The sequence below is a fragment of the Gopherus evgoodei genome, chromosome 4 (genome assembly GCF_007399415.2).
Source record: "Gopherus evgoodei ecotype Sinaloan lineage chromosome 4, rGopEvg1_v1.p, whole genome shotgun sequence".
Lineage (NCBI taxonomy): Eukaryota > Metazoa > Chordata > Testudines > Testudinidae > Gopherus > Gopherus evgoodei.
This window is the reverse complement of record NC_044325.1, coordinates 136,983,247-137,005,294: the sequence shown is the minus strand read 5'-3', so window position 1 is coordinate 137,005,294 and position 22,048 is coordinate 136,983,247. Positions and strand designations below refer to the sequence as shown.

General features: G+C 45.2%; 1 protein-coding gene across 6 annotated transcripts in view; it reads left to right on the top strand.

The window, feature by feature from the left end:
- Nucleotides 1–19,938, top strand: part of BRPF3 (bromodomain and PHD finger containing 3) — a 49,517-nt gene extending 29,579 nt beyond the window's left edge. For all 6 annotated transcript variants that reach the window (XM_030561248.1, XM_030561247.1, XM_030561246.1 and 3 more), the window contains exons 10-13: nt 7,986–8,083; nt 13,103–13,200; nt 15,684–15,838; nt 17,519–19,938. In XM_030561248.1, the coding sequence (XP_030417108.1) occupies nt 7,986–8,083; nt 13,103–13,200; nt 15,684–15,838; nt 17,519–17,702 (535 nt within the window). In that variant the 3' untranslated portion in view covers nt 17,703–19,938. The remainder of the gene's footprint in view (nt 1–7,985; nt 8,084–13,102; nt 13,201–15,683; nt 15,839–17,518) is intronic.
- Nucleotides 19,939–22,048: the final 2,110 nt, after the last annotated feature.

Here is a 22,048-nt window from a genome sequence, read left to right as displayed (position 1 = left end):
TCAGAAGGTCTGAGATAGCAGGCTATGAAACAGTCTACAGCGTGTGAGCAGAATGTATCCCTTCCCGCCCCCACCCCACCCCACCCCACCACTTATAGGGTTGGAGTGGGCCCTATCCTCACACGACTGCATTGGAAGGAACACAAAGACACTTCTCTGCACAAATACCATGTGTGGCAAGTAAGGGCTGCCCACAATTTCAGGGAGCTTAGGGATTGCTTCTGACTTCCACCCCTGCAGGAGCAAAAGGACAGAGAGGGTAGAGTAATGGGTCCATCCCCGAAGAAGGAGATATACTACACCTATTAAGGGGGTGTAGTGAGTTACCTCCCTCAGCAGATCATAGAATTGTATCATAGGACTGAAAGACACCTTGAGAGGTCTTCTAGTCCAGTCCCCTACACTCATGGCAGCACTAAGTATTATCTAGACCATGCCTGACAGGTGTTTGTCTAAACTGCTCTTAAAAAGCTCCAGTAACTGAGATTCCACAATCTCCCAAGGCAATTTATTCCAGTGCTTAACCACCTTGACAGTTAGGACGTTTTTCCCAATGTCCAACCTAAACTGCCCTTGCTGCTATTTAAGCCCATTGCTTCTTGTCCTATCCGCAGAGGTTAATAACGAAAATGTATCTTCCTCCTCCTTATAAAAACCTTTTATGTACTTGAAAACTGTTATCATGTCCCCTCTCAGTCTTCTTTTCTTCTGACTAAACAAACCTAATTTTTTAATCTTCCTTCATAGGTCATGTTTTTTAGACCTTTAATCATTTTTGTTTCTGTTCTCTGGACTTTCTCTAATTCATCCACATCTTTCCTGAAATGTGTGCCCAGAACTGGACACAATACTCCAGTTGAGGACTAATCATTGTGGAGTAGAGCAGAAGAATTACTTCTTGTGTCTTGCTTACAACAGTCCTGCTAATACATCCTAGAATGATGTTTGCTTTTTTTGCAAGTGTTGCACTGTTGACTCATATTTAGCTTGTGATCCATTATGATCCCAGATCCCTTTCTGCAGTACTCCTTCCTCGGCAGTCATTTCCCATTTTGTATGTGTGCAACTGATTGTTCCTTCCTAAGTGGACAACTTTGCATTTGTCCTTAATGAATTTCATCCTATTTAATTCAGATAATTTCTATAGTTTGTCCAGATCGTTTCGAATTTTAATCATATCCTCTAAAGCACTTGTAACTCCTCCCAGCTTGGTATCATCCGCAGTCTTTAGAAGTGTACTCTCTATACCATTATCTAAATCATTGATGAAGATATTGAACAGAACCAGATCCAGAACTGATCCCTGCGGGACCCCACTTGATATGCTCTTCTACTGTCTGGGAACGGTTTTCCAGCCAGTTATGCATCCACCTTATAGTAGCTCCATCTAGGTTGTATTTCCCTAGTTTGTTTATGAGAAGGTCATGCGAGACAGTATCAAAAGCCTTACTATAAAGTCAAGATAGACCACATCTGCTGCTTCCCCCCATTCCACACGGCTTGTTAACCTGTCAAAAAAAGCTATTAGGTTGATTTGACACAATTCATTCTTGACAAATCCATGCTGTTACTTACCACCTTGTTATCTTCTAACTGTTTGCAAATTCATTGCTTAATTATTTGCTCCATTATTTTTCTGAGTACTGAAGTTAAGCTGACTGGTCTGTAATTCGCCGGGTTGTCCTTATTTCCCTTTTTATAGATTGGCACTATATTTGCCATTTTCCATTCCTCTGGAATCTCTCCTGTCTTCCATGACTTTTCGAAGATAATCACTAATGGCTCAGATATCTCCTCAGTCAGCTCCTTGAGTATTCTAGGATGTATTTCATCAGGCCCTGCTGACTTGAAGACATCTTCTTACTTGTCTAAGTAATTTTTAACTTGTTCTTTTCCTATTTTAGCCTCTGATCCTACCTCACTTTCACTGTGTTAGACGTCCAATCGCTACTAAACTTTTTTGGAGAAAACTGAAACGAAAAAGTCATTCAGCACTTCTGCCATTTCCGTATTTTCTGTTATTGTTCCCCCCGTCCTCTCCCCCCACCCCCCCCACACTGAGTAACAGACCTACCTTGTCTTTGGTCTTCCTCTTGCTTCTAGTTTATTTGCAGAATGTTTTCTTGTTACCCTTTATGTCTCTATCTAGTTTTATCTTGTTTTGTGCCTTGGCCTTTCTAATTTTGTCCCTACATACTTATGTTATTTGTTTATATTTAGCCTTTGTAATTTGACCTAGTTTCCACTTTTTATAGGACTATTTTTTGAGTTTCAGATCATTAAAGGGTAAGTCAGGGTGGTCTCTTGCCATACTTCCTATCTTTCCAATGCAGTGGGATAGTTTGCTCTTGTGCCATTACTAATACCTCTTTGAAAAACTGCTGACTCTCCTGAACTGTTTCTCCTCTTAGACTAGCTTACCATGGGATCTTACCTACTGTCATAGTATAATTCCCAAATCTGGACCTTAGCATCCAAAATATGGGTACTAGCCTGAATTCCCCTAAGCTTAATTACCAGCTTAGATCTGATAGGCTGCCACCAATCAGGACTTAAGTAGAGTGCCTGATAGACTCTAGTGTCCCCAAACCCTTCCCTGGGGACCCCCAAGACCCAGATTCCTTGAGTCTCACAACAAAGGGAAATAAACCATTCCCTTCCCCCTCTTTACCTCCTCCCAGATCTTTCCCACCCTGGGTACCCTAGGAGATCACCGTAATTCAAATCCTTGAATCACCACTTCCCCTCCCTTCTTCCCTGGAGAGAGATACACAGATAAACGCCAAGAGCAGGCTTTTCTTCCCTCCTCCCTTTCCTTTCTCCCACCAGTTCCCTGGTGAGTACACAGACTCAAGTCCTTCGAGCCTTAACTAGGAGAAAAAAATCAGACAGGTCTTAAAAGCAAAACTTTTAATAAAAAAAGAAAGAAAAAAGTAACAGGTTTATCTCTGCAAGTTAGATGGTAAACAGTTACAGGGTCTTTCAACTTATAAACAATAGAAAGAAACTTTCTCCAGCAGAAACACAATTTAAGCTACTTCCAGCAAGTACACATATGCAAATAGAAAAAAAACAAATTAAAAGACTGTGACCGCCTTTTCTTACTTACAATTCTGAATAGATAAGAGACTGTAGCAGGGAGATTGGCAGAAACCTGGTTGCACCTCTAGCCCCATCCAGGACCCAGAGAGAACAAAGCCAAACCCCAAACGCAAAAACAAAGGCTTCCCTCCACGAGATTTGAAAGTATCTTGTCTCCTGATTGGTCCTCTGGTCAGGTGTTTGCAGGTCACTGTTTGTTAACCCTTTATAGGTGAAAGAGACATAAACCCTTAGCTATCTGTTTATGACACGCCCCCCAAATCACAGACAGTGGGGACCTCACTGGCGGTGATTTCTTCCTATAACTTTAGAATAAACAGATTAATACAACACATGTACCTTTACATATACTACTAAGTATGTAAACTACAAGACTTGCTACATTTTAAGGACAAATTTCAGCCAGTGAATTCTGGGAAACTTTCACGAGAGAGTGCATCAGCTACTTTGTTAGAAGCTCCTGAAATGTGTTGAACTTCAAAATCAAAATCTTGGAGAGCTAAACTCCATCGAAGCACTTTTTTGTTGTTTCCCTTGGCAGTATGAAGCCACTTTAGCGCAGCATGGTCAGTTTGTAGCTGGAACCGCCGTCCCCAAACGTATGGGCGTAGCTTTTCCAGGGCGTACACAATGGTGTAGCATTCCTTTTCACTGACTGACCAGTGCCTTTCCCTCTCAGACAGTTTCTTGCTGAGAAACACGACAGGATGGAAGTTGTGATCCGGTCCTTCCTCCATGAGAATTGCTCCTATACCACGCTCAGATGTGTCTGTGGTTACTAGGAATGGTTTGTCAAAGTCCGGGGCCCTTAGCACAGGGTCCGACATGAGCGTTGTCTTAAGCTGGGTAAAGGCCTTTTGACACTCATTAGTCCACTTGACTGCATCCTGTTTTGTCCTGGAAGTCATGGTTCCTGTTTTCTTGTATTGGGGTGCCCTCTGCTGGTTTTCTGTCTGAATTACTGTTCCTCTGCTGCCTGCTCTGTTGCTAAGCAACAGAGTGTTTCTAACAAGCCTTCTCGAATAAAACTAGAACAAAAAGAAAACCTTCATTTGCATGTGTGTTCTGCTGGTGTAGTTGACTCACAGCTGGAGTTCTATTGTCTAACAAAAGACCCCTGTTAAACTTAATGGCCCTTGCCTGAGGCCATATCTATGCACAGCCAGACCGAAGCAAGGAAAAAAACATTCTCTGGTTGCAGTTTAAAAAAATAACCCCCTACCCTCTGCTTATAACCAGCTAGCAGAGAAGCAAATTAATAATCTTACTGGCTTTTGGATTCTTATCACACACGCTGCCACCATGTCATAGTATAATTCCCAAATCTGGACCTTAGCGTCCAAAATATGGGTAATAGCATGAATTCCCCTAAGCTTAATTACCAGCTTAGATCTGATAGGCTGCCACCAATCACCACTTAAGTAGAGCATCTGATAGACTCTAGTGTCCCCAAACTCTTCCCTGGGGACCTCCAAAACCCAGATTCCTTGAGTCTCACAACAAAGGGAAATAAACCATTCCCTTCCCCCTCTTTACCTCCTCCCAGATCTTTCCCATCCTGGGTACGCTAGGAGATCACCGTAATTCAAATCTTTTTTGTGAGTTTCAGATCATTAAAGGGTAAGTCAGGGTGGTCTCTTGCCATACTTCCTATCTTTCCAGTGCAGTGGGATAGTTTGCTCTTGTGCCATTACTAATATCTCTTTGAAAAACTGCTGACTCTCCTGAACTGTTTCTCCTCTTAGACTAGCTTACCATGGGATCTTACCTACCAACTCCCTGAGTTTACTAAAGTCGGTCTTCTTGAAATCCATTATCTTTATTGGGCTGTTTTCCCTCCTACCATTCCTTAGAATTATGAACTCTCTCATTTCATGATCACTTTCACCCAAGCTGCCTTCTACTTTCAGATTCTCAACCAGTTCCTCCCTATTTGTCAAAATCAAATCTAGAACAGCCTCTTCCCCAGTAGCTTTCTCCACCTTCGGAAACAAAAAATTGTCTCCAATACGTTCCAAGAACTTGTTGGATAATCTGTGCCTTGCTGTGTTATTTTCCCAACATGTGTCTGGGTAGCTGAAGTCCCCCATCACCACCAAGTCCTGTGCTTTGGATGATTTTGTTAGTTGTTTAAAAAAGCCTCATCCACCTCTTCTTCCTGGGTAGATGGTCTGTAGTAGACCCCTACCATGACATCACCCTTGTTTTTTACCCCTTTTATCCTTAGCCAGAAACTTTCCACAAGTCTGTCTCCTGTTTCCAGCTCAATCTCAGTCCAAGTGTATAAAATAACACCCCCTCCCATTTTTCCCTGCCTGTCCTTCCTGAGCAAGCTGTACCCTTCTATCCCAATATTCCAGTCATTTGTATTATCCTACCAAGTCTCTGTGATGCCAATTATGTCATAGTTGTGTTTATTCACTAGCATTTCTAAATTCTTCCTGTCATTTCCCCATACTTCCGGTTCTTCCTGCTTATTCCCCATACTTCTCAGATGTTGATAGGGTTGCCAGGTGTCCGTTTTTTGACCAGAATGCTTGGTCAAAAAGGGGACCCCGCTAGCTCCAGTAAGCATCACCGACTGGGCTGTTAAAAGTCCAGTTGGCAGTGTAGCCATGCTAAGGCGGCCCTCTGCCTGCCCTGGTTCTGCATGGCTCCTGGAAGCAGCAGCGTGTCTCCCCTCCAATTCCTAGGCACAGGGGCAGCCAGGGGGCTCCGTGTGCTGCTCCCAACCCAAGTGCCAGTTCCGCAACTCCGATTGTCCAGGAACCACGGCCAATGGGAGCTGTTGGGGTGGCACCTGCGCACAGCGCAGTGCGCAGAGCCACCTGGCCACCCCTCCACATAGGAACTGGAGGGGGGACGTGCTGCTGCTTCTCGGAGAAGCCTGAGGTAAGCACCGCCTGAAGTCTGCATCCCTGACACGCACATACACACCTCTGTGCACCCCAGCCCCCTGCTCCAGCCCTGATCCCTCTCCTGGCCTCTGAACCCCTCAGTCCCAGCCTGGAGCACCCTCCTGCACCCCAAACCTCTCAGCTCCACCCCAGAGCCTGCATCCCCAGCTGGAGCTCTCACGCCCCTGCACCCTGACCCCCTGCCCCAGCCTGGATTCCCCTCTCGCACCCAGAACCCCTCATTTCTGACCCTACCCCAGAACCCACACCCCCAACTCAGAGCCTAGACTCCCCTCCCCCAACACCCTGCCTCAACCGAGAGCCCCCTCCCATATTCCCATACCCCTCAGCTCCACCCCCCAGCCTAGACCCCCTTCCTGCACCCCAAGCCCCTCATTCCCACCCCCCTGATCTTGACACCCCGCCCCCGAGCTAGAGCCCTCACCCCCTTGCACATCCCCTAACCCCCTGAGCCAGCCCAGTGCGAGTGAGGGAGGGGGGATGGAGTGAGCAGGGGGCAGGGCCTCAGAGAGAGGCAGAGTAGGGGTTGGGGCAAGGGTGTTTAGTTTTGTGCAAGTAGAAAGTTGGCAACCCCAGATGTTGAGCCTCTCTGAGGCATAGTGCCTCCAAGTGCTCTCCTTGAGCGGTGCACGTTTTCATCATCCTTTATAGTGGGCGTCCTGCAAATAATATGATCTAATCAGTTTTGCCACTCTTAGTTAGGTTGAGTAGACTCTTGTTCCATATGTTGTCCAATGGGACATCGACATCAATGGAACTACTCACAGAGTAAGGTGCTACTTAGTATCAGAGGGGTACCCGTGTTAGTCTGCATCCACAAAGCAAGGAGGAGTCTGGTGGCACATTAAAGACTAACAGATTTATTTGGGCATACGTTTGGAGTGAAAATTACATGGAGATGCATGGAGTGAAAATTACAGACATAGGCATAAATATATTGGCACATGAAGAGAAGGCAGTTACCTTACTACTTAGTGTGAGTAGCAGTGGGAGAACTGGGCTCATCATTAGTTCTGATACTGATTAGGTAGATATTTCTGTATTCACTGAAAGTTCCTTAAAGGAGTAAGAATGGTCCACTGGTCTAAGGACAGGACCAGTAGCCCGGAATTTGGTGTCACTTCACCTTGCCTGTTTCTGTACCTATAAAATGGGGAAAATGATACTTGGCTCACAAGGGAATTGTAAAGATTAGTTAATGTTTTGTAATACACTCTGAAGATGAGAAGTGCTGTGTAAATGCTTATTATAATTACAAGCAATTCACATCTCAAAAATGACATTAGAGTTGTGGTATGCACACAAAAACAAGGAGTTGAAAACTAGCCTGATGCCTCGTGGAAAACATATACAATTATTCTATGTAGGGTCAGTTCTCTTTAGTGTTTTAAAATAATTGAAAAATAAATAGGAAATAAACTAGGAAATTACTATAATGTTACAAATGAAAATTTTCAGCGAGGGAACAAAAATCAAGAGTTACTAAATTCTTCAGCTGTAGGGATGCTGTTTTCATAAATGTTCTCAGTAATAAAGAACAAGGAAAAAGAGATTTTGAAAATCTGATACTGAAGCCCTATTTATCCATTAGTATTTGTTTCAAAGATGTTGGCTACTCTTTTATGGTCTAGTGTCCCAACACAAACTAGGTAAACTTGTTGAGTTCAAGTGTTATAGATTTGACTCTTAGTGTACACTTCTTTGATGGGTTTCTCCCTCAAGTTCAGCAGGTCTCCTTAACTGCACCCACAAAAATATATCAAAGCAGATATATTGGCAAATTTTACTGGAGCATTTAATGAGGCCTGCTGAAAACAGACCTTTAGTGTTCTTTTCATATCGAGATTGCATCAGTCCAATCATTTGCCAGCATTTTCCTAACAGCTGGGAATCCTGTAACTCAGCTGTATTTTGTAGTGAAATCTTGCTTTCCCTAACACTCGACTTTTTGTTCCTTTTTAACAGCGGTTTGACTCCTCCCAAACGTAGTCGAGGGAAGCCAGCCCTTTCTCGGGTCCCCTTCTTGGACGGTGTGAATGGAGACTCTGATTTCAGCAGCTCAGGTGAGAATAATGTCTATAGAAGAAGCTCTCCGTGGCAGACACAGTCTTGTTTTCTTTTATGTTTGTACAGTGCCTGGCACTCTGGGTCCTGGTTTGTGATTGGGACTCTGAGGCTACCACCGTACAAATAATAACTAATACGAATAAAAGGAGCGCCATCTCTGAAGCTGACTTCTTGGCTGTTCACTGTCCTATTGCTATCACTACTTTCCTTGTCAGTGTGTGCCATAGATCAGTGTCATTAAGCCACACTCTTCTAATATTACCCAAGGCAATTCTCTGGTTTTCTAGCACACCCATGATCAGATTCTGATCTCAGGTACTGAGGCCAGTCAATGGAGTTATTGCAGATTTACACAGGTGCAGCTGAGATCAGAATCTTAACTCTCTACTATACATCTATCCCCTTCTTTATAGCCACTGTACTCATCTCCTATCTCAATGGAAACTGTTATTGTCGAGGACATCGTACACTCAGCAAACTGCTGCTGAGATAAACTTTACATGGCCGGCGCACTTCTGGGGAAGTTTGAATTTCTGGCAGAGTTCTGTGTGTTTTAACCTCACATTGGGATAGCAAAAGAAAAAATGCATCATATATTTCCCAACCTCATCCTCACTTAGGTCATCCTATGTATGTATTTCTCTGATTCATTCTGACTTCTGATGCAGTCTGTAGTCTGCATTCTACAGTAAAGTGACCGTTCACTTCGGGCAGAGACACTCTCACCCTGGGAAATTCACATTAATTAAAACTCCTCAGAGGCCAGCAGTTAGCAGATTAGTCATGTGTCCTCCTGTGACGCGGCGCGGCCGCAGCTTGTCCTGCAGCGGGGCTGTGGGATATCCTTCCGCCTCGCTGTCAGTAGCCTTAAACCCGGGCCCTGGTCAGGGCGGGGCAACAACCAACATGAGTCAATAGGCTCAGGCTCTTAGGCAGGGCTGAGCAATAACAGTTCTAGGCCCGGCCCTTAGGTCAGGGCGGGGCAGCAAACACAGTAAATCACTAGGTGGCTTTCAGCCTCCTCAGAGCAGGCGAAAAGGGGGAGCCTGCCACCCACAAGTTGGGTGGCAGAGGGGGACGCAGGCCCTCCCACTCCACTGTGTCCCGGCCTGGGGCCCTAGCAGCGGCGTGGAGGCGCTGCTGTCTGTGGGGATCCAAGCCTCAACACACTGACATTGGTTCTGGCAGTGTTGCAGCCAGACTGGGGTCGGCTACCCCCGGGCCACTTCCACTCTCCCCCTCATCGAGTACCAGAGTCATCGTGGTGTCAGCAGAGGGGTCAACCACCATCGGCTCCTCGGGGTAAGTGTTCGTGGGTGGGCTCAGCGGGTCCTCGGGGTAGCTGGAGCGGGGCGGTCCCGGCCAGTCCTCCTTGGGGTTGCTGGCGCGGGGCAGACTCGGCTCTTCGTCCAGATAGCTGGAGCGGGACGGTCCCGGCCAGTCCTCCTCGGGGTTGCTGGCGCGGGGCAGACTCGGCTCTTCCTCCAGGTAGCTGGAGCGGGACGGTCCCGGCCAGTCCTCCTCGGGGTTGCTGGCGCGGGGCAGACTCGGCTCTTCCTCCAGGTAGCTGGAGCAGGGTGGTCCCGGCCAGTCCTCCTCGGGGTAGCTGGCGTGGGGCAGGCTCAGCTGGCCGGGCGTGAGCGTCGGCGAGCCGGGGCCACAGGCCTCTGGCCGCTGCGGGAGCTGGGGGCCCACTGGGTTCTGCGGGTCAGCTTTTGTACTTCCGGGTCTGCGCCGTGACCTCTGAGGGGCGGGCGCAGGCCCCGGGGGCCTGGCCCACAGCAGGGTTGAGAAAGGTTTGTCCCGCAGCGGGGCTGTGGGATATCCCACCGCCTCGCTACACCCCCACATGGAACTTTTGCAGCCCTTCTGACTATGATAAAAATGGTAGCTAATCTTATTCCATCCACCTGAGCTAGACATTGCCTGCAGGGATTAAGCAGCCAGATACGTGACAGCAGAATAGTCTGTGTGTTTGTACTCCATTGAAAAAAATCCCGCTGTCTGAACAGTGGTGCGGATTCATCCCTAGTGTAACGTCGCTGATTTCAGTAGAGATTCACTAGGGGTGGATTTGAGCCGTTATAATTTTGTTCTGGGGCTTACTGGGCCAAATTAATCTCTGATGATTTCATTTTATGGGAGTTGCACCCATTTAATCTAGAACTGAATCTGATCAGCGCTTCTATATTAAAGGTTTCTCTTGATTCAGGCATGTGGTTGGAGCTGCAATTTAGGGTATTAGAAGGGAGTTATGGTGACCCTATCCCATGAATTAAGAGGTTCTGATCTTGCAAGTCTGACGATATATATTACTATGGCATTAATACGACTGGGCTTTTGCCATGGGACCCATCGATTACGAGATCTTCCATGGGTGTTTTGTGGGGGCTGTTTTGTTTTAATGTTCACAACTGTTGATATTTTAGAGGTTTGTGTGGCGTAGGTGGTAAAATAGCTGAATAAACCTCACTGTGAGGTGCACAGTAAAACTGGGGATTGCGTGATTGGCTGACAGAGGCTAGAAACCCAGCCACAACACCGTGACAACACAAAGAAGTAGAGTATAAAACAACATCTTAAATGGAGGAGACTGTGTCTAGTTGGTAAAGCTGGTAACTGGTACACAGAACCCCTGGATTCTCCTCCTAGCTCTGCCACTGAGTTGCTGTGCACTTTAGGGCAAGTCACTTCACATCTCTGTGCCTGAGTTTCTGCAGTTTTATAATGGGGCTAATATTGCTGTAATGAAATCATCAGTGCAGGATTATCATTCCTGTGCCTTGTGCCTCCAGTATAAGTGTTGTGAGAAACTCCCCAGCTCTCAAGACTTTTGACCCCTGAAGCACCTCTGCCATTGTTTGACAACTCTGGACCATTGAGTATCCAACCTCAAGTATCTCAAATCATTTTGGCTGGTTCCTTTCAACCGCGGGAAGCAAGAGCCCCCCTAAACCCTGCATTGCATATAAAAACACAACTAAGGACTTAACTTGATGATTACCTGTTCTGTTCATTCCCTCTGGGGCACCTGGCACTGGCCACTGTCGGAAGACAGGACACTGGGCTAGAAGGACCTTTGGTCTGACCCGGTATGGCCATTCTTATGTGCTCATCTATACTACCATTTATTTTATGGCAAGCTGGGGTGTGAATCTACCCCGCACTAGACTGCCGCGGACTAATTGTCCGCATGTTCATTAACAGTTATTTGGTGTGCTTTGGTCTAGTCCTGTTTCAAAGAGCATTAATTAAACATTTATGTGCGTCAGCAGGGTGCGCACAGACAGTTGGTCTATGGCAGGCTAGTGCGGGGTAGATTCATGCCCCAGCTTGCTGCAAATCGATTGATCATGAAGACAAGCCTAAGATTCCTCTTTTTTTTCCTTTCAGAAAATTTAAAAGGTGTCAAACCACATCTTTCCCCCAAGCACTTGTTGTTATGAATGGAATTCACCCCTGCACTAAAGTTACACTTAAACCCTATTTTGAAGGTTGAAGTGATGAGAAATGCTTTGAGTCTGCTCTTTGCACAAGAGTGAATATTACCCATTATTTGTACTGGTGTTTACAAAAGTATCTTCTGCTTTGGTGACTCTTCTGTTCAGAACTATTCCACCTGTCATCAAGCTACATGTACCACTGTTATCACCCTGTGACTCTTCTTAAAAAATTCAGTGAAAAATCTTAGTCCTGCTTAGAAATCACATAGAGCCTGAGGTGCTGATTCCCCCACAACTGCAGTTGAAGTCAGCTACAGGTCTTAACGCTACCTTTTGATTAACAGGTTTCTTAGATGTTTGTGTTTCTAAATCACTGTATTGCATTTTTAATAAAACTTTAACTGAAGCACCACTGTTGAAAATGTTGTATTGGGAAATGAGATCAGAAGGAAAAGCACTTACCACCTTCTCAGCTGTTCTTTGCTCACCTTTCCCTGGTGTTGTGAGAGCTGTACTGGGGACCCTGCTGAGCCAAGTCAGAGTGTTTCAGAATTTGGAGGAGCTGGAGCACAGATTTACTATTAGGGAAGTAATGATTTATAAAATATTGTTGGTCTGGGTCCAAGCAGGGCTGCACTGGCTGCAATGGCATCCCAGAGGCAAAGCCATGTGCATTTTCATCAGAAGAGAGCAAGGTTGGCATGGGACTAGTGAGACCTACCTCGTGTCAAGTTGGAGATGGTTGGGGAAATTACAGGCAGTGGGACTATCTTTTTGTTCTGTGTTTGTACAGCCCCTAGCACAATGGGGTCCTGGTCCATAACACGGGCTCCTAGCACTACGGTAATACAAATAATAATAATATAATAGTAATCTCCACACAACTGACCTTATAGTCACAGGTGGACAGATTCCAGTCTCCAACTTCCAAGATCTGAGTCATGAAGCCAGATTGTCCAGCACAGTAATTAAAATAGATTAGCCTGAGAGCGGGGGCTCTCATTGCACCATCCCAAGAGGAGGGGGAACTGTGTGGGATTGCTACTTACCTAAGGCATGGAGAGGTGGTGGAGACTCCCTTCCTGCTTACTTTACCCCATGCTCTGCATGAGGATGTGAAGCAGCTCTGTTTCTGGTGTTGCACAACAATATAGAGTCTCAGAGCAGGGACGTGGAGTGGCAGCAGAAGGCAAAAACAAGTGACTTTTCATTTTGCATCAGCCCTCCATCAGGAAAATGGTGCTGATTATAAAATGATGTAGACGCACACGTACTCGTGGTGACGTATCTATTTGCGGGGTAAACAGTGGGGCGGATGTAGGTTTATTTTGAACACAGTGAAATTTCAGCTGTGCTCTTACCACATAGCAAGTAGGTTTAAAAAAGCAAGCCAGAAATTCTGCTCGTGTATTTTAGCCACAATGGCAGTCTCATCTGTGTTAGCTGGTTGCTTTGGAGAATGTGTAGGCTGCTGTGTCTGAATTCGTAGGCAGAGATGTTTCTTCTGTTCCCATCTTCTCTATACTAATGGTTTCAGGCACTTCTAAGCCATGTTTCTTTGTGATCCCTTAGGGAGAAACCTCCTGATGCCCTTTGAGAGCCATACTGAACTGGAACCTTTGGAGCTGGTGTGGGCAAAGTGTCGAGGCTATCCATCCTACCCTGCCTTGGTAAGTACGCCTGTCACACAGGTTCCTCCTTTGCTGCTGCAGCAATTTTAGCAACACAGAGTCCAGTGCTGGGGATGCGGCATAGCCCGTTAGAAAAGAGAAACTTCCTCCAGATCACGTAATGCCTGGTTCTTTCCTTCGCGCTGTCAACTGCCATTTTGCTCATTGTTTCAGACCATTGGGAAAATGTTGCAAAACATAAATCTGTTGGTGCCAAGCAATGAGCGCTTTCTCTCCTATCTTGCAAGAGCTATCTATGCTGTTGGCCACATGAAACATTCATGTGCAATTACACACTTTGCTTGCATAGTTACTGCAGTCACACATGTTTATTCCTATCTGGCCATTTGCATGTGCAGATACCCAATGAATGTGTACAATTACAATAATTGCATGTGCAAATATGCTGTTGCGGCCACATTTTTGTGCCAAGCCTTAGGCACCTGGCCTTTTGAACAACAGTCCCTTAGTACCTTTCGAGATTGGTGCACAGGCTGTTGCTAAGAAGTCTGTAGACTGGCATCCGAGGTTTAAAGAAAACGTGCTAGAGTTCATGGTCTAAGACAATGAACACAGCTAGTGCTAAAAAGTGCAGTTAGCACTGTGTTTTACAAGCATTATTTAAATAACCAATAAAGAGAGAATTCTGACATAAGTTTGAACAGGAGCCAGATAGGCAGTAAGTGTGATTCTACTCTTCACAGTTTCTGCTGCATATAACAAAGGCATCTCTCAAGAAGCTGATCTTTTTGTCCCTCTTGTCTGTGTAATTTCCCAGTGTGGCTACCAATCGTGCATCTGCATTGTTGGGAGTGCTAGGATAGACAAAAAATTGATGGTCGCTGGTTACCCTTTGAGCTCTTGGACAGAAAATTGTAGGAAATGAAAGCTATTGTAGACAAAGGTGTGGAAAGTACAAAGGCGCCCATCTACACTGGTGTAACAGTAGAGGTTTCACACCATGCTAGAGCTTAACCAGGGTTTATACTTGATTGTGGCCAAGCAGAATTCCATCACTGTTTGGCCAGTCACTGTAGACAGGACCGAACTATGCTAGAGTGGCGTTCATAATCCTTGTTCCTAGCCCAGGTAGGAGCCCAAAGTAGAGAACAGTTGTTCTGTGCTGTCTCATATTGGCCTACTAAGACATTTTAAATCCTCGTTTGGCCACAAGCAGAGTTTAGACTGTGTCAAAGCTTGGTTTTTAGACAGAGTCTTATGTCATGGTTGAAACTGGACACAATCTGCTGTGCTGTGGAAGAGTGTTGTCAAATTTGTCCAGCTGGCCAGTGTCAGTGGCCAACAGGTCATCCAAGCCAGTAGGCGGCACCTCTGCACCCAGGTCAGAAAGCACAGAAGACTGGACCTGGTTTCATATCTGGTTTCTGCAGTTTCATCTTCCCCGTCTGACCTAATGTAAATGTTGGGCACATTGGCATTCCTGCTTTATACGGAGAGAATTGACACGTTTGCTTTTACATCTGTATTTTTGGCCAGAGTATCCCCGGATGTGGCACTGCCTGTCAACACTTCTGAAATACTAGACCGGATTCTCATTTGGTACCAGTGTAAATTCAGAAGTGACTCCACTGAAGTCCGTGGAGTTGCAGCCGGGTAAAACTGGCACGAGTGAGATCAACTTATGTCTATTGGATGCAATAATCTTGTTACATTTACTGTGTGAATTTAAATAATAAAACACTGGGTTTATATTAAGTTATTGACTACCAAAAAAGTATATTTTAAAATACAGTATTGTGACAGTACCTCACTCAAAGCTGTACGTTCAAGTCCTTCCCCTTTCAAAATTAGCCTCTGGGCTGGAGACCTTATGGGTCTCCCACAATACTGCATACGCCCTAGAGACAAACTCTCTTCTACGAAGACTGTGCGGGGAGTTACTCAAATGGAGCAGGAGGGTGCCTCTTGCTTATGTGTCATAGGTTACTTTAACCATCTGGCTTGGACATACTGAAAGAGAGAGAGTATAGATAAGCTACATTTTCTCTGCTTTTCTTCAGGGCTTCATGCTTAGCATAATGGGACCTTGATTCTGACCAGAGCCTCTGATTGTTACTGTAGTACAACTATTACATTATAATCATAATGACTATCTAACTATCTTAGGTGCTTATATGGCTCCCATTGCCCGTTTCTGTCCTGACTGATATCCCATGTAAACTCATTGGCTTCAGACTACATTTAGCTTGGCTATGAAATTGTTTAATCTCTGGTGCTGAGTAGATCAAGAGCCCTCCCATTCGCACAAATGTATTTTGCATTGGGAAATCCCACATCTGCTGTCAAAAGTCTGAACTCTTTTGCATCCTCTTCCTCCCTCCTGTTCCCTGCCGGTTCCCTCCCCTCGGTGCCTTTTTGCTCAGGCAGCACAGAGCAGGGCTGTGCTCTTAGGCTGAACTTGCAGGAGGCTCCTCTGGTGGGGCTTTCAAAATACTGACCACGCGCCTCATCTGTCTCTCCAGATAATTGATCCCAAGATGCCGCGCGAGGGCCTCCTTCACAATGGAGTCCCCATCCCCGTCCCTCCCCTGGATGTGTTGAAGTTGGGGGATCAGAAGCAGACAGAGGCAGAAGAAAAGCTCTTCCTTGTCCTGTTCTTTGACAACAAGAGAACCTGGTGAGTGAACAGACATCACGGAATGGGCTGCCCAGAAGGAAGATTTAACAGAATCTCAGGACAAGGGGGCCTAATAAGGCTTCTCATTATTAAGGCAGATTTAAGGTGGAGCGTTTTTAAATACACAGCAATCACAAAAATCTCATTGAAGGGGTTTGCACACCTCTCCCTTGCCTGAATGCATGACAGTGGGGCAGCCTGCTTACATGATCAGCAGCTGGAAGAGGCATTTGCACTATGGCCTTACCCCAGGGTTACAGTATGCTTTTACAACAAAAATATTGAATTGTATCGAGAACTAATTTTACAGTCAAAATCAGCAGCCAATAAAAAGTGCCTTTTGTTCTGAAAGCTGAGGCAGACCGTGCAGCCAGTTCTACCGTTGTAGAGAAAGTTTGCTAAAATTTCTAGGTCAGCGTTTTCAAAATGTTAGATTTATTCCACATTTAGACACCTAAACAAGCAGCCTCGTTTTTCAGAGGTGCTGAGTGCCTACAGTTTCCAGATCAGGCTATTTGTTCAAGTTCCATAATATGGATTTTAGGCACCTATTGTAAGGCATCCAAGTGAAAATTTTGTGTCTAGCTCTCAAGAACTTTATCATTTGATCTCAGACAGACTAAATACTCTGCTGACCATGGCCTCAGTGGATGACCAGGTTTATATGGTAGCAAAAGACTGATCAGATATAATAAGCCCTAAGCCAATGAAGTGCTTTGAAAATAAGCAATAAAGCCTTGAAATCCATAAGTGAAGCAATGTAAAGATTGTAAAATTGGAGCAACACACTGAGAGAGAGACAAGGGGGGGTGAGCTAATATCTTTTAGTGGACCAGGTTCTGTTAGTGAAATAGACAAGCTATGGAGGTACACAGAGCTCTTCTTCAGGTCTCTGGAGAAGTTAGTCCACCAAAAGATATTACGTAACCCACCTTGTCTCTCGTACATCTTGGGACTAATTACAGCTACAACAACACTGCAGACATCCTAGGAGAGAGGTGAGTCCCTATAATGATGCTGATAGCCACATCCTCAAAGAGCTGCATTAGTGAATCAGGAGCTCCCACAGGGAAAGAGGGACTGACTGTGCAAGTAAAAGTCACTTGGTAGGTAATACCCATGTGCCCTTCAGATCGCTGCCTCAGAGAGCTTACACTCGGAACAAAGTAGACACAGAGTAGACAGATACACTAGGAAACCCAGAAGAGATAATGAATAAGATTTTTCTTTCTTCTTCCTTTATTATTAATTCTCCACTTGGCATTGCAAAATGGAATGAGGCTGGGATTTTTAAAGGAGCCCAAGGGAATTAGGCATCCACATCCCATTTCAATGAGCTTCTAACTCCCTTAGACATGGTCTGCAATACACAGGTCGACGTAAGGCACCTCATGTTGGCCTAATTATGTCAGTGTCTCCACTGTAGCCTTGTCCTGCCGATGTAAGAGCCATGATACACCGACGTAATGACTCCATCTCCACAAGAGGCCTAGCACAGGGGTTCTCAAGCTTCATTGCACTGTATGACTGTAGCTTTCTGCAAAGCTAGAGAGATTTTAGCCCTTAGCCTTGAAAGGGCTGGAAGTCTTGGTGGCCCTGGGCCATCGGCCATTCTTTCCCATCTGTCCTCTCTCCATTTCTCTCGATGACAGGATTTTTGGTATTCTGCTTGGATTGCAGGCAGTGGCTTCCGCGGGACAAAGTTCTTCCCCTTGGGGTGGACGACACAGTGGATAAGCTAAAGATGATGGAGGGCCGAAAAACCAGCATCCGCAAGTCCGTCCAGGTGGCGTACGACCGAGCAATGATCCACATGAGCCGCGTCCGGGGAGACCATCCCTTTGTCACGTCAAATTATCTGTAGGGAGTTGGAAATGCCCACTCTGCCACATGTTTTCAGACCCAGTGCTTGCACCTGTTGGCACAGCAGACCTTGCCATGCACAGAATGGTAGGGGATTCCTCCCTGCCTGGAGGAGCGTGATGGGGCATCTGCTGTGTTCTTTTCTGTTCCTGTGAGAGATGCATTATGCCTAACAGTGTGAGCAGCTCCTATAAGTACCTTGATTCGTGCCAAAAAGCCTGTCTGAATTCTTTCTGAATGTGTCTCATTGAAGAGCCAGCAGGAGAGGAAGTAATGTATTAGGCTGGACCACAAGAAAGAAGCCAGGAAGAGCTGCAGTGTGACAGCTGTGTCTGGACAGAAGTCACGGTCAGCTGATGAAGTGCGGAGTGAGCTGCAGTCTGATGGTTGGACCTCATGCCCCACACCTCTTGGGTTTTTAGTCTGCAGCCAGTCCTGAGTAATTCTCTGGAATCCATCACCATTGTAAATAAACCAGTACCCTTTAGTGGAACTCCAACTGGACTGTCTTGTGCCAAATTTACAATAACCATCACTGGACTTTTTTAATTTCATTTTTTAAATGACATTGGTTGCCCCATGGCATTAACAAATTTGCAGCCTACTGTTATTGTTATGACTCTCATGCCTATGTATATATAATATGTTTTCATGGTAGGTTTTCACCACAATTAGAAAAGATTGAGATCATATTTTGATAACTCCCTTTTTCCTTACGCACAGATGCACAGAGCTTTAAATATTAAAAACAAGTTCCCTAATTTTATTTTGTATTTTTATGTTTGTGTGACCTAGACATTTGTAGTCAATAGTTCCATGTGTAAATTTCAATTTCAGTGACCGTGTGACAATTCCAAGAACATGTACTTCATAGTGCATCTTAACAGAGTATTGAGTCTGGGCAAGAAAACGTCTTTTATGGCTTTTTAACCTAATTTTGGAAGCGTCTAATCAGCTGGAGCAGCTTTACGGACAGTAACGTTGATCAGGGCAGGAGGAAGACACATTCTATGGTGTCGTTTTATGCACATTCAGTTTAAAATAACTAGTTGGAATGTCAGACCCCAATTCCTCTCTGTCCTTATTTTTTCACTGACTGTCTTTTTAAAGTTTTCCTCCAGCTTGATTTGGACTGAATTAAAGCTGTGACTGGATTCCTGCTAGCTGGAGTGCATAACCATTTCACCATTCTCACACAAACACATCTCTTCCCTGCTCCGTGGATCTCTAGCATTTGCGATCCATTCAGAACAAAAAAACAAAAACCCAGCTCTGCAGAGAATCCTGTGTTATTGCTTTTGTATTGCAAAAATGGGGACAGCTAATGTTTGACAGCTGATGACAAAACTTTTCTTTTCTATTAGCCAAGGACTCATCATTTCTCTTATCTGTTCTGTTTTGTTGTGTTTTTTTTTCTTTTAAATTTTGAGAACCAAAGGTGCAGATCAAGATTGTAGACAGAATATCATCCTTTCGCTTTTTAACTCAATATTTTTTTATTATTTTAACTTTTTCATACTAAAGAGAATGTGGGGAGAAAATAATAATAAATGGGAGGGAGGGGCGGGGGAATCACTGCCATTTCTACTTGGTCTACTTTTTTAAAGTACCACTTCTTATACATTGGGAGATGGAACCACACTTTAAGGAAAATACCTGTAACATATAAGGATGGGGTATAGGATTTTGTAAAAAAAATAATCCCTAAAGAGTGTGGATAGGGAAGGAGGTTGTGTACATAGTTGTAAAATATTGTTCTAAATTATTCAGGCCTATTGTCACCATTCTTGAAAGTCCTCAGTTGTGTTGCTGGGTCTTTTTGTATGCACACAGTATAATTTATTTAAAGGAACATACACTTTTTCCAGATAGTAGCTCAGCTGTGGACTTGTGACCTGTGTATAACTGTTTTAGGATCTTGGGGGTGGGATGGGGAATTTGTTTTGTTTTGTTTCCTTTTTTTTTTTAAAATGACATTTTAGAAGTTTAATTGGCTAATATCCTGCTGTTGCTACGGGACCTAAACGTTACTGTCAGTCTGCTGTAAAGCACAGATTGCTCTATTTATTGTAGAAAGTGAGTTTATTTGCTTTCTAGAATTGTTTATATCAGATGGTATAAGAGAGGTAATAAGAAAATCTATGCTTGTAAAGAAAAAAAATGCTAATTTTACCTACTATAATCTGACTGTCTGAAACTATATTTTCTCTCTGAGAAATAAATGTTCTGATGTAAAATCTGTGGTTGTGTTGTCTGGCGTGTTCAGACTTTTGAAGACTGCTTTCCCACCCTCCGCCAGCCCACTGGGATGAGAAACATGCAAGAAACCAAGTGAGGATCGCATCTTGAAGAACTGTCCTCTTCTGCAGAGTGCTTACTGGCAAGCAGAGTAGGGTCTTTCTGATATCTGAGGAACATCTCCTTGGTTCCTCCAGGTCCCTTGCTAATTACCTGCTGCTATGGTTTGTTTCCCTTTATCCTCCGTATTGCCATGGAATGAATGGCTCCATGTGGGATATACTGCAGTAAACAATGAAAATAGTCCTACAGAGGATGTGAAATTCACCCCTGGGCAGAGGACCAACGCAAGGCCTATGTGCCACTGAAGTCTCACTTAAACCCTGAGCCTGGATCCTGCCATCCCTCATTGATTTCAGAGGGACCGAGCATGGGTGGAGACGGTCTTCCTGTTCGTATCTCATTGCAGGATCAGGGCCTAACAGCTTAACTGGGACTTAAATGGTCCACATTGTGTTGGCACTCTGCGCATGGATGAATTTAACCCCTTGGTCTGAGGTATCTGCTTCCTGGGCCGGCTTGAAGTTGTCTCGGTTCATCTGCTTTTCTTATTCCTAAGGCACACTGTAGCGCTGGTCTGGCCTTGCAGCCTGAGTGCTCTTGAGAAAGAATAATTACTCTGTGGCTTGTGACAAGCACCTGCTTTTTATTTGCTCACGTTACTGATTAAATCTGGCCTGTTGCTAGCTTTTAAAGCCTCATTCTCATCTCACTTCCCCCAGTGCACATCAGGAGTGATTCCACTGTAGTCAGTGGATTGATATTTGGCATAGAGCTGTTGCAAATGAGAGGAGAATTGAGCCCTTATTTTCCTATCTGTTGAAATGCCAGGACCTCCTGCTCCTACCGGCAGATGGAGACAAGAACAAATCATGCCATCAGTCCACTCTAATGGGAAACCGTAGGTACCAGCTGTGCAGAACTGCTGGATCAGTTCTTTCCTGGCTCCCAGCAGGTGGAGGTTTTCTGACTGTCTCAGCTAGAGTTTAAAGTTCTTTTTTCAGTTTGTTCTTCAGCACGTTCTTTTCTAGTCCTTTTAAGCCGTGCAGCTTCTTTGCTTTTAAATCCGGTTGGGCTTTCACCTCAAATTCCTTTTTATATTCCTAACCTGAGTTTAAGATCTGGGCCTGCAGACATGGCAGGGCTTCACAGCCATCAAGTGTAACAGTGTGGGATAGACCTCAGAGCCTTCGCCTCCAGAAACACCCCGGATGCTTACTGTGGTCCATTCAAACACTGCTGCTGAGATCAGCTTGGCTTGTCACTCTTGTAGGAAGGCACTGGAGTGACTTATCAGTATTCTCATGGCAGTGGGTCACCAGTGAAGGCAGAGCTAAGGTTCTAACACCTCCCCCACCCCCTGGCAGGACAGCTAGCCTGGGTTGAAAGCACCACTTAACCTGGGTGAGGGAGGGGTTTGTATTTGGAAGGGAGGGGGACTAGGGGCAACCCCTGAGTGAGAATCTAGGCTAACTCTGCAGTAAAGACACACATCCTCTGTGTGGGGGCTATATGGGTATCAGATAAAGTGATGCTTAGCTCTGCTATAGAGCTGTCTGGGGTTGGGTCCCCGTCGTGCTAAACCACACAGGGTGGGGCCCCTGCCCAGAGAGTCACAGTCTGATCCTATCACAGAATGTTGTGCCACCTTCATCCTTTGGGTAACTCAGTGCAGTCAGCAGGGTGCTGATTTACCACATGCCCGGATGTTGCTTCCCTAGCTTCTGCATCTGCTTCCTCTCTCGTGGGCCTGGATTCAGCCCTGGTGCTCGTTATAACACCGATCCGAATCCGGCCTTCGTTGTGAGGATCACCCCGAAGGAGCACCAGGTGGGTATGAGTTACGCTGCTTTACCCTTCCACCTGTTGGGCCGTTCAGACCATTGTTCACAGCCTCACTGAACTTGGCACTTAACCACCATGGAAAGTGAAGGATCGGCACGGCCTTGGTGTAGACTTAGCAAACACACCGTAGGGAAAGATGTTGCATTGGCCAAGTAGATGGACTGGCTACAAAACTGATTCCCATCCATGTGAGATCTCTGTACT